The sequence below is a fragment of the Equus asinus genome, chromosome 20, assembly GCF_041296235.1.
Source record: "Equus asinus isolate D_3611 breed Donkey chromosome 20, EquAss-T2T_v2, whole genome shotgun sequence".
NCBI classification, from domain to species: domain Eukaryota; kingdom Metazoa; phylum Chordata; class Mammalia; order Perissodactyla; family Equidae; genus Equus; species Equus asinus.
The window spans coordinates 19,461,073-19,473,610 of NC_091809.1; the positions used below are offsets into that span (position 1 = coordinate 19,461,073).

At 37.4% G+C, this 12,538-nt stretch overlaps 1 protein-coding gene across 1 annotated transcript; it reads left to right on the forward strand.

Moving 5' to 3' along the window:
* The first annotated feature begins 4,134 nt into the window (after positions 1-4,134).
* On the forward strand, positions 4,135-5,073 carry LOC106825768 (olfactory receptor 7G2-like). Its single transcript, XM_014832740.3, has one exon. It carries the CDS (start codon positions 4,135-4,137, stop codon positions 5,071-5,073), a length of 939 nt encoding a protein of 312 aa, XP_014688226.2.
* Positions 5,074-12,538: the final 7,465 nt, after the last annotated feature.

The following is a 12,538-nucleotide window of genomic DNA, read 5'->3' on the forward strand; positions in this document are numbered from 1 at the left end:
CATTTCTCCAAGGAAGATATATGGATGGCCAACAGGCACATGAAAAGATGTTCATCATCACTGATCATCAGGGAAATGCAAATCAAAACTACACTAAGATATCACCTTACACCCATTAGAATGACAAAAATATCTAAATCTAATAGTAACAAATGTGGAGAGGTTGCTGGGAGAATGGAACCCTCATACACTGCTGGTGGGAATGCAAACTGGTGCAGCCACTATGGAAAACAGTATGGAGATTCCTCAAAAAATTAAAAATAGAACTACCCTACGATCCAGCTATTCCACTACTGGGTATCTATCCAAAGAGCTTGAAGTCAGCAATTCCAAAAGTCCTATGCACCCCAATGTTCATTGCAGCATTATTTACAATAGCCAAGACATGGAAGCAACCTAAGTGCCCATCAACAGAAGAATGGATAAAGAAGTTGTGGTGTATATATACAATGGAATACTACTCAGCTGCAAAACAGGACAAAATCATCCCATTTGCAACAACATGGATGGACCTTGAGGGAATTATGTTAAGTGAAATAAGCCAGTTAGAGAAGGATAATCTCTGTATGACTTCACTCATATGAGGAATTTAAAAATGTGGACAAAGAGAGCAGATTAGTGGCTACCAGGGGAAAGGTGGGGTGGGGAGTGGGCACAAAGGGTGAAGTGGTGCACCTACAACACGAATGACAAACATTAATGTACAACTGAAATCACACAAGATTGTAACCTATCATTAACTCAATAAAAAAAGTTGTGTTTCTATACACTAACAAAGTAGCAGAAAGAGAAATTAAGTATATATTCCTATTTGAATCACAACAAAAATAATAAAATAACTAGGAATAAATGTAACCAAAGAGGTGAAAGACCTGTATGCAGAAAACCACAAAACATTATTGAAAGAAATTGAATATGACACACAAAAAAACGGAAGGGTATTCCATACTCTTGGATTAGAAGAATTAACATAGTTAAAATGCCCATACTTCCTAAAACAATCTATAGATTCATTGCAATCCCTATCAAATTCCAATGACATTTTGCACAGAAATACAAGAATCCTAAATTTATATGGAACGACAAAAGACCCCGAACAACCAGAGGAATCCTGAAAAAAAGATCAAAGCTGGAGGTATCAAACTCCCTGATTTCAGAATATACTACAAAGCCGTAGTAGTCAAAACAGCATGGTACTGGCGTGAAAACAGACACACAGACCGATGAAACAGAATTGAGAGCCAAGAAATAAACCCACAAATCTATGGACAGTTAATTTTTGACAAGGGAGCCAAGAACATACAATGGAAAAACAAAGTCTCTTCAATAAACGGTGCTGGGAGAACTGGACAGCCATGTGCAAAAGAATGAAAGTAGATCATTATCTTATGCCATACACAAAAATTAACTCAAAATGGATTAAAGCCTTTAAGGTACGACCTGGAACCATAAAACTTCTAGAGGAAAACATAGGCAGCATGCTTTTTGACATTGGTCTTAGCAGCATTTTTTCAAATACCATGTCTCACCAGGCAAGGGAAACAAAAGAAAAAATAAACAAATGGGACTACAACAAACTAAAAAGCTTCTGCACCGCAAAGGAAACCATCAACGAGATGAAAAGACAACCTAACAATTGGGAGAAGATATTTGCAAACCATATACCTGATAAGTGATTAATATCCAAAATATATAAAGAACTCATGCATCTGAATAACAACAAAAACAAAGAACACAATTAAAAATTGGGCAAAAAATCTGAACAAACTTTTTTTCGAAAGAAGATATACAGATGGCCAACAGACTCATGAAAATATTCTGAACATCACTAATAATTAGAGAAATGCAAATCAAAGCTACAATGAGATATCACCTCATGCCTGTCAGAATGGCGATAATTAACAATACAAGAAATAATGAGCACTGGAAAGGATGTGGAGAAAAGGGAGTTCTCCTACACTGCTGGTGAGAATGAAAACTGGTGCAGCCACTATGGAAAACAGTATGGAGATTCCTCAAAAAAATGAAGAATAAAACTACCATGTGATCCAGCTATTCCACTTCTGGGTACTTATCCAATGACTATGAAAACATGAATGCATAAAGATATATGCACCCCTATGATCATTGCAGCATTATTCACAATAGTGAAGACTTGCAAACAACCTAAGTGCCCATGAATGGATGATCAGATAAAGAAGAAGTGGTATATACACACAATGGAATACTATTCTTCTATAAAAAAGATGAAATCTTGCCATTTGTGACAACCTGGTTGGACCTTGAGGGTATCAGACAGAGAAAGTCAAATACCATATGATCTCACTCATAAGTAGAAGATAAAAACAGCAACAACAAACAAACACATAGATACAGAGATTAGACTGGTGCTACCAGAGGGGAAGTGGGGAGGGAGGAGGGCAAAAAGGGTGATAGGGCGTATGTGTACGTTGATGAATGGTAATAAGCCTTTGGGAAGTGAATATGATGTAGTCTACACAGAAACTGAAACTTAAACATATACAACTGAAATTTGTATAATGTTATAAAGCAATGTTATTCAATAAAAAAAGAACAGATTAGTTGACAATATACAAGTGAGTTTATTTCTTGGCTCTCTATTCTGTTCCACTGGTCTACTTGTCTGCTTTTAACCAGTACCGTACTGTTTTGATTACTCTGGCTTTGTAATATAATTTGATATAAGAAAGTGTGATGTCTCCAGCTTTGTTCTTCCTCCTCAAGATCAGTTTGAGTATTTGGGGTCTTTTGTGGTTCCATAGGCATTTTAGGACTGTTTATTCTATTTCTTTATAAATTGTATTGTGAACGGTGTACAGCTGGCCTCAGAGTCAGGAAAGAAGCTATTTTTATTCTTCCCTCTGGAATCTTGGTCTTTAAGGATTTGCACTGCTCTGGGATCTCAAGGACAATAAAATTGCTTGGCTAATGAGGAGTTTTGGGAATTGAGCCTCTGGGGACACAGAGACTGCAGTCTGCCTGTAACCACTTTCTTCAACAATCCTTCCACAGAAAAGAAGTAACACAGCCGAGCCTCCTCAGATAGATGGCCCCTCAGGTGTCAGAGCCCAGTGTCTCACTCAATCTCTTTGCATTTCCTGAAGACAGACTCCCAGATGGTACATTCAGAGGGGATGTTGAGCGCCATTCTGCTGTGATGCCAGCCAGGTAACAAAAGTTCCCTTAGTCCGTGTTGGGATATGAGGGCAGATGTTTTACTACAGGTTCAGCCAGGGAAGCTGTGAACAGAGTGAATACATGCCATGATTAGAACTGACTCACCTACGGTCTTCCTGACTGTCTGTCACCTTCTTTAAATGTTTTCTTATACCTTTGCACCAGTATGGATGTACTTCTTATCTACTCAACTTGTCTACTATGGCGAGCACCATTTTCTTCCTGAGCAGAAATCTGCCTCTTCTAAAACAGGATGAGTCTTACTAAAATTCTCGAACATTTACTCGTATTCCTGTGGTGGTGGTAGGTTACAGAAGGGTTGCTACTTTTCACTTTATTTTTCCGTTCCTGGTCCTTGACACCTTTGTGTTATTTTTATCACATGGAACTGAGGTCTTGGGGGATTCAGACAGAATCTTCAAGGTGCCTCCCTAGTCTATAAATTTTGCTTATTAAATTACCAAAGTTTTAAATAATAAGAATGGTATAAATAAAGTAATTTTTAAAAAATGACCACCGTTCGTAGTGGTTAAGTTAGTGTGCTCTGCTTCGGTGGCCTGAGGTTCACCAGTTCAGATCCTGGGCACTGACCTATGCACTGCTTATCAAGCTGTGCTGTGTCAGGTGTACCACATATAAAAAACAGAGGAAGATAGGCCCAGATGTTAGCTCAGGGCCAATCTTCCTTAATAAAAGAAAAGTAGGATAATGACCATCTTTAACCTTTTCCTTAAGTAACAGATATTGACACTCTGCTATATCATCTTCAGATCTTTTAAAATAGTAACGACATACTTACAGAAGGCACCCTCTTGGCATTTCCATCCATTCATCTCCTTCCCTTCTCAAGAGTGTGTTTGCCACTGGTGATGCTCCTGGTGTCGGATCACAGGTCTGATTGCTTTGTGAACTTCTCTTTTCCAGCAGATCAAAAACATGGAACCCAGAAACCAAACAGGTGTTCTAGAATTCTTTCTAATGGAAGTGACAGAGGATCCAGAAATGCAGTCCCTCATCTTCATTCTGTTTCTGTTCATGTACCTGGTCACCATCTTGGGAAACCTGCTCATCATCCTGGCTATCATCTCTGACTCCAATCTGCACACCCCAATGTACTTCTTTCTCTCCAATCTGTCTTTTGCTGACATCTGCTTAAGCACCACCACAATCCCAAAGATACTGCTGAACATTCAAACTCAGAATCAGAGCATCACTTATATAGGCTGCCTCACACAGGCCTGCTTTGTCCTGAGTTTTGCTAATTTAGAAAATTTTCTCCTTGTGGTTATGGCCTATGATCGCTATGTAGCCATTTGTCACCCACTGAGGTACATGGTTATCATGAACCCCCACCTGTGTGGATTGCTGATTCTACTCTGTCTGTTCATTAGCATTTTGAATGCCCTCCTCCACAGTCTGATGGTACTGAGACTGTCCTTCTGTACAGACATGGAAATCCCCTTTTTCTTCTGTGAAATTTCTCAGGTCATCAAGCTTGCCTGTTCTGATACCCTCATCAATAGCTTCCTGCTTTATTTTGCAGCTGGCATATTTGGTGCTGTTCCTCCCTTTGGAATCATTTTCTCTTATACTCTAATTTCTTCTTCTATTTTAAGAATGGCATCATCAGGTGGAAAGTATAGAGCTTTTTCAACCTGTGGGTCTCACCTCTCAGTTGTATCCTTATTCTATGGGACAGGTGTGGGGGTATACATTAGTTCTGCATTTACACACTCTTCCAGGAAAATGGGAGTAGCTTCAGTGATGTACACTGTGGTCACTCCCATGTTGAACCCCTTCATCTACAACCTAAGAAACAGGGACATGAAAAGAGCCTTGAGAAAAATCAGTGGGAGGGTACCTTCTTTTCAATGATTTTGTCATCTGCTTTGGCTGCCATTTCTAGAATGATAAAAGTGAAAGGAATTCAGTGTGAACCAGAATGCTTGACTTCCATCACCATCTTCTAAAATGACCAGATAGCATAATAGCCTGGCACATTTTCACTTGGAGTGGAGACCGAATTTGCACTTTATATAGATCTGTGATGCTTGTCCAGTAATTCCCAGTCTCTAATCTCAGTTTCTGAGTCAGATTCCTTAGAAGGAGCACCTGAGTCAGATTGTAATAGTGATTTTGAAAGGAACGTTTTTAGAAGAAGAGAATTCGGCAAAGTGGATAGGGCAGGGAAAAGAGCTAATCGAGGCTGCGGTGACTGTCAGAGGCTGCTACTGCCTTGTTCCATGGTTCTGGCCACAAGAATTTCCCTTCAGAGTTTGAACCACTGTGAGGCAAGGAAGCTAATATTTCATACCTCAATTCAGTAGCTGTTGAGTCCAGTAACTGGGCGAGGAAACATTAACATCCACTACACTTTATCTTGTATAAAATGGCATTATGGGATTATCTTAGTGGTTTAATGTTATAGGAGGTAATTGAACTTTATCAGTGAGGAATCCTTTCATTGTATTAAAAAAAAGAAACCCTGAGGCTATTGTGCTCAAACAATAGAGTTACGAGGTGACAGATGTGTTAACTAACTTTCTTGTGGTAATCAATGCATAATATACACATATATCAAATCACCATATTGAACACCTTAATTTTATACAATTTTGTCAATTATACCTCAATAAATCTAGCAAAAAGTAAAGTTTTCTTTCCTTATAAGGTCTTCAGAGTTAACGAGCATACAGGAACTGGAAGGTACGGCTTCATACATTCCTCTCTGTGGTGGCTTCATCCTAGGTCTTGTTCTCCTCGTGGCCCATATGGTTGCAACAGATGGAGCAAACATATCCAGATGAAACAGAAAACTGACCGTCCTTCCCAGGGCCTGTGGTTCATAGATGATCTGCTGTTAATGTATCTTTCTATGGAGTCGATCTCTTCCTTTCATCACTAAGAGTAGAATCATCAGTTCCTTCTCGATGTAATTCCTTGACTGGGGAAAATTATTACTATGAGAGGTTTTGACTAACTCATCATCTGGAATGTAATTCGTATTAAGAAGTCAACCTCATAACCGCTACAGATGTTCACAACAATGCTTGGCACATAAAAAGTACTCAGTGAACTTTAACTACTATCCATATGCATATGTTGTCCATATCTTGCTGATATTCATTAATCTAGTTACTATTTTGCTCTCATATAGTTTTCTCAATAATGAATAATGATCTCAATAATGAAATTTATTTACCATATTAGTAATATTTATCAGCAGCCTTTTCAGGTATGAATAACATGATCATATGAAGCATTATTATCTTGGAAGAGCAAAGACTGGTATTATTTTCCTCACAGTTTGTTTGCTATGATTCCTTCCTATTGATTTATTTGTAATAATATACCTGAGTTTTTACTTTCTCCCCAGTCACTTCATCTTGCTGTGTTTCTCATTCATCTCTGCTGGAGAACAGAGAACATGGTTGGGTAACATGAATTAATCATTGAATTTTTAGAGAATGGCTTGTCTTTGGCCTCTCCTGCAAAAACTTTTAATGTGTCTCTATGAAGAAAATTATTTTCTATGGAGGTAGACTTCAGACTTAGAAGGAAATGTTGAGTTTAAAACAGCACAGCAGAACATGAAAGCTGGCAGAATTAGGAGGGTCATTTTTTTCAAAAGCAGAAAAAAGCAGGGCCATTAGAATAATTTCTGTGGGTTGGTGGGTGAAAATGATGGAGGTCTCCCAGGAGAATCAAGTGTCCAGGGAGCCTTCTCTGATGGTCATCATGGAAGGAAGAGAGAGAGACATTACGTTCAGCACCATAATTTGAGGTCAGCTCCCTTACTGGTGTCACCATATCTTGTAGTTTAAAGATTGCTGCATTGACTTCCACAGGACACTGGCAAAAATGAGTCAGCTGTGGCTTTTGTACATCAGGAAGTTTACCGGACCTTGCACAAGACCTACAGACTTTGGATCTATGCAGAAATGTGAAAGGATTCACACCTTCAATAGGCACTTTCTGAGATCCTGCTGCACTTTGACATTTGAAATGCATAAGTTAAATATTAGAAGCCTATGGGAGAAACTGTCTACAATCTGGAATATAAAGTCCCTTCCTAAGTTTTTCCTGTTAAATTATGTACAAAGTAGTGTAGAAAATGTATTTATACTTCTTAAAGAACAGCAACATAATGGAACACATATATCTATCACCTGGATAAAGAAATAAAGCAATGCTACCACCAGAGAATCCACTTGAAGGTGCTCCAGTCATATCACACCTTCTCCCCCAATGGCAAATGCAATACTCAATTCTGAATTTATAATTTGTTTGATGTTCTTCTATGAGGTTGAATCCTAGGAAATTGCCTATATTTGATCCTATTTGCCCTCCAAAATTGCAATAGAATTCAATGTTACTGTTTCATCAACGCAAATGTATCTCTCTCAAGTTTGTAAATTACATTTTTTTGAAGAAGTTGAACCTTAATGTATGTATTTTATGTCTTGACTGTTTTTCCATCTTTGTTCTTCTTTTTTCTTTGCTGAAGAAAATTTGGCTTGAGATAACATACGTTGTCAATTCTTCTTTTCTCCTCTTTTTTTGCTTAAGGAAGATTAGACCTGAGCTAACGTGTGCCAATCTTCCTCTATTTTGCATATGGGTCACCACCACAGCATGGCTGATGAGTGGTGTAGGTTAGTGTCCAGGATCCGAACCTGTGAACCTAAAGCCATGGAAGGGGAGCACACTGAACTTAACCACTAGGCAACAGGGCCAGTCCCATCTTTGTTCTTTTGAGGTTCAATAGCATTGTTGGTTTTAGTGGTAATATATTTATTTTCAATGCTTTCTATTATTATGTTATGTATGGTGACATTACAAGATAGGTATCCCTGTGAAGTTGAAAGATGAATAAACAAATAAGTGTAAATTTTGTCAAACCTGTTTCCTGATGGGAAGAAGAGTGTTTTATTCTTGGGACAAAATTACTGGGTATACAGGAGTGCATGTTCTTTGGATGTTTCCAAAGACTGTCCTAACTGGTTGAACCACTTTACACACCCACTAGAATTTTCTAGTGAGCTATATCATCACCAACACACTTTCATTTGTGCTACCAATCTACTGAGCATAAAAAGTGATTTTAGTATTTGGCATTTCTCTTATAATTAATGAGATTGATGGTCTTTTCACATATTCATGTCCCATTCAGTTTTAGTCTCTGTTACTTATCTAATTATGGTTTTTATATTGAGCTTGTTTTTTTCTTATTAATTCTTAAGAGTCCTTTATAAAACCAGGATATTAATCCTTGTCAGTGATAGCCATTGTTAATTTCTTCTTTATGTGTGTGGCTTGTTTTTGCATATCCTTTATAGAATTTCATGAATGAACACAAGTGCTTGGTTTTAGTTTAGTTGAATTTGTCAATACCTTCCATAATGCCTTTTTTTCAATAGGTCTTATTTATGAAACCCTTACTTACTTGGGTCTGAAGAATTTGTAGTCTTGATTTTTATATTTGAGGAATGAACACACCTGGAATTTAGTTTTGCCTTTGATGTGAGGCAGGAATCAGATTCATTTTTAAGATCCTGCACCTTTTAATAAATAGTCCATTCAGTCATTGCAGTCTTGCTTCTGCAATAAATAAACTGTTAATATCTGTGTGGTCGGTAGGCAGCACAATGGAGTCACATCCCCAGAAAAATTACTTTTGCACAGAAAACTAGCGGTTCACTCTGTACTTCTGTGTCCCTGAGTAGAAAGTCTGATTTTTATTCCTCAACATCCAGAAAAGAACTGAATGTCATACCTTATTGTTGGTACCGAATGTCATTCCTTATTGTTGGGTGCCAACACTATCTGAAGACCACGTGTTTATATTTTGGAAATAGGGAGAGGTCTCTGTCTACCAGTGAAAGTTAAACTGGTCAGTTTCTCCTTGTTTTCCTTTTTTTTTCTGATATAACTAGGTAGGGGAGATGAGGAGGCTGGGGAGAATGTGAAAAACCAGGTAAATTCTACAGGTTCCGTCTGCAGTCTACTGGTGTCTCTACTTATGTATGTAATATTTTAAAAGGCAAATTAGTACAGAGAATAGGACAGATTCCAGAATTTGCAAATGTGGACATATTGCCATTGAAATTATCTTCTTAAAATAAAAGTAGTATGCATAAAGATGACACACACTTAATATTCTACTCCATTCTCCTTCTTTGCTTCCCAGGCAAGTAGTCTTGAATATGCTCAGTTTCCAGCTGTTATTTTAAACCATTTTTTCACAAATGTATATCTGTGTATATATTACATGTATATACATATATACATCACAATCAAGGAGACCAAAAAATTGAGAAGAAAAAATTAATTGTTACGTCATAAGACAGTGAATTATATAACATAATGAAATTTAGTGAACCAGAGTGAAATGTACCAGGAGTGGTAAATCATGAAATGTGTTGTTTTTAAACACCAGTTTAAAAATGACACTACAGTATATAAAGAATTAAACACAGGACAATAACATTGTTTATGAATAGTATTTTAGAGGAGGAAAAACTTTCACTTGACTGTATTTTGGTCCCTGACTGGGTCTGAAAATTAGAGACCAAGATAGATGAACAGGAGCAAAGCATAGACACTTATTTAACATAAGATTTATGTGACACAGGAGCCTTAATAAGGAAACCAAGATTATTGTTACTTGAGGGCTTAATGCTGCCATTTTGTCTCTTGCTTTCTGGTTGTTCTGTGTTTCCACTGTTAGATCGGGGAGGGGCAGCATGTCTCCTTGCTGTTTGTGCCTTCCAACCAGCCTGTGTTTGGCCATGAAGACTGAATCTTGACGTCTGACCTTGAGTTTCTGGGAAAGACAGCTCACTCATGTAGTAAAAAGGGATAGAAAGACCTGGATAGTTTTAAACAGCAGTTGATTATGCTGAACATGCACAGCTGCAGTTAGCAACACTTATCTCAAGATTTTGCTCTAGGGAAGATTTTCTAACCTCTTAGTTCTTGGTTTTAATCCCCCACTGTCAGTTGTTCTTTCCACAATCTCATGGGATTAAGGGTGTTATCTCAAGTCTGGCTTCTTCCTGCTGAATGGGGGCATCACAAGGGGGCCACGGAATGGAACAACTTCACCTGCCTAGTAAAATGATTTTTAGTATTTTCTTGGGTAGGGGTTTTACAAGGCATTGTAATAACCTATCTTGTAAATTTATGTTTAAGTTGTAAGTTCCACCTCTGACCTTGGATTCAAGCACTTACTCTTCTAAGACATTCAATCCTCATTACCTAAAGAGTAAGTACTTTCTCACCTATGGACTTAAATCTGTAAAGCACTTGGCTCCAGCTCAACTATCACTTTATGTTTCAGTTCTTTTGTGGTACATGGGAAACTATGTTTTTGACTCAGCTATGTCTCTCTATATTTTACCTATTTCCCATGTGATTGTAGTGAATGAAGTTAAAGATGGCGAAGAATGACATTACTATGTCATCTTGTCATAATATTATTTTAAGGTTATATATCTGGAAAAATGGATTTAAAAATTTAATAATAGAAAGAATGAAATTGCAAAATAAATTGATGAACATAAGAAAATATTAAAGCTCTTAAAAAGTTTTTTAAAGTGAACATTAACATAGAGCATCATCCCCATCTATTGAATTATAGATGAAATCTCATGACTTCCATTACATAATGGACAAAATTGCACACTATTGCCTTTCAGTGTCATAATATTTTATCACAATACAATTAAAAATTAACAACCATAATGCAACCCAAAGTCTCCCAATGTGAAGAAAAATGTACATTGAGTCTACTGTGTGGAAATAGGGAAAAGTGGTTATGAAAGTTTAAAATGGGAGAATTAAGTCTATGTATATTGATTACACTCAATGATCACAGAGCTGTTTCATATCCTTCTGTGTGATATATAGAGAACAGAAATTAAAGTACAGAAAACATTCAATGACTCTAACAATGAAATACTCCTAATTGTTTGAATTTTACAATGTCTTTGTTATATTTATAACCATATTATTTATACCTAATATATAAACTATGCTTTAACACTTAAAACTGGGATCAGGATCCAAGGTACCAGTAATTAGATAGAGCTGCTTTTATTTGTAACTTTAAAAAGAGGAGACTGGTATTCATTGTAAAAAAAAGGTATGTGTACATGTACATGACATATGTGAAACGGAGCTGAACATGAACTGGTGGAGAGAACTGTATGGTGTACACCTGGCTTCACAGGGTCAGGGATTAGCCATCATGAATTTCTCTCTTCCATAGTCTTGGTCTTTAAGTATTTGCTGTTCCCAGGAGTCAGGATGACACTAAAAATTTTTGTCTAATGAGGAGCATTGGATATTGATCCCAGAGGGATATAGGGACTGTAAAGAGTCAGCCTGTGACAACCTCATTCAATAGCCCTTGCCTGGTCAGGAAGGAACACACCTGAGTCTCCATTCAGTGATCATCTTTCTTGGCCATGAGCCTGTTGCCTCACTTTGTGTTTCTGCTATTCCTGAAGACATGTCTTCTTTCTTCAATATCCAGGTGACATTTTAAGCATCATTCCACAGTGATGCCAGTCAGGTAACTTAACTCTCTTAGTTAATGTGTTGTTTTACTATGAATTCATCTGTGGGGAGAATTGAGGTGGGTACATGCATGAAATCATCAGAACCAGGTGTCCCCTGGGACTGCAGCCAAACTGTCTTCTTGTTGACAGTTCCCATGTACTTATATACCAGTACTCAGCCATTTCTCAATCTAATAGTCTCCTATTTTCTCTAAAATATTGAAGAACCCATTAGACTCCAAAGCAGATATCAGCCCTTCCTCAAACATGATGTCTGCTATTAACCTTTATGATTTTTACTTGAATTCCTGTGCCGACATGGCAAAGGTGTTTGGTCAGTTTCTCCTTTCATTTCTGTTCCTGATTATTGGTACACCATTACACAGAAGAGTTTATTGACCCCATTGCTGGGCTGTGAGTATGCATGGGCAAAAGAGGAGACAGAGAGAGACTCAACCAGCTACCTGGTACACCCATTTCTCTTCATTAAATTACCATCTATTTTATATAACAACAGCAGAAATAGTATAATAAATAAAAAACATATGACCACCCTTCACTCATTCTAGAATTGACAAATGTTGATATCCTGCTATATCAGCTTCTAATGTTTTTTATAAAGTAACAAAATAATATACATACAGAAGGGCCCTTTTTTGGTGTCCCTCTCAGTTATTGTTCTCCCCTTCATAGAGAAAACACCATATAAAATGTAATGGTAATGCCATTCATAGCTTTATATTGTATGTATATTCATAAACACGTATAGAATGAAA

Coding starts and splice junctions, on each gene's coding strand:
- LOC106825768 (XM_014832740.3), top strand. CDS start 4,135: ATGGAACCCAGAAACCAAACAGGTGTTCTAGAATTCTTTCTAATGGAA.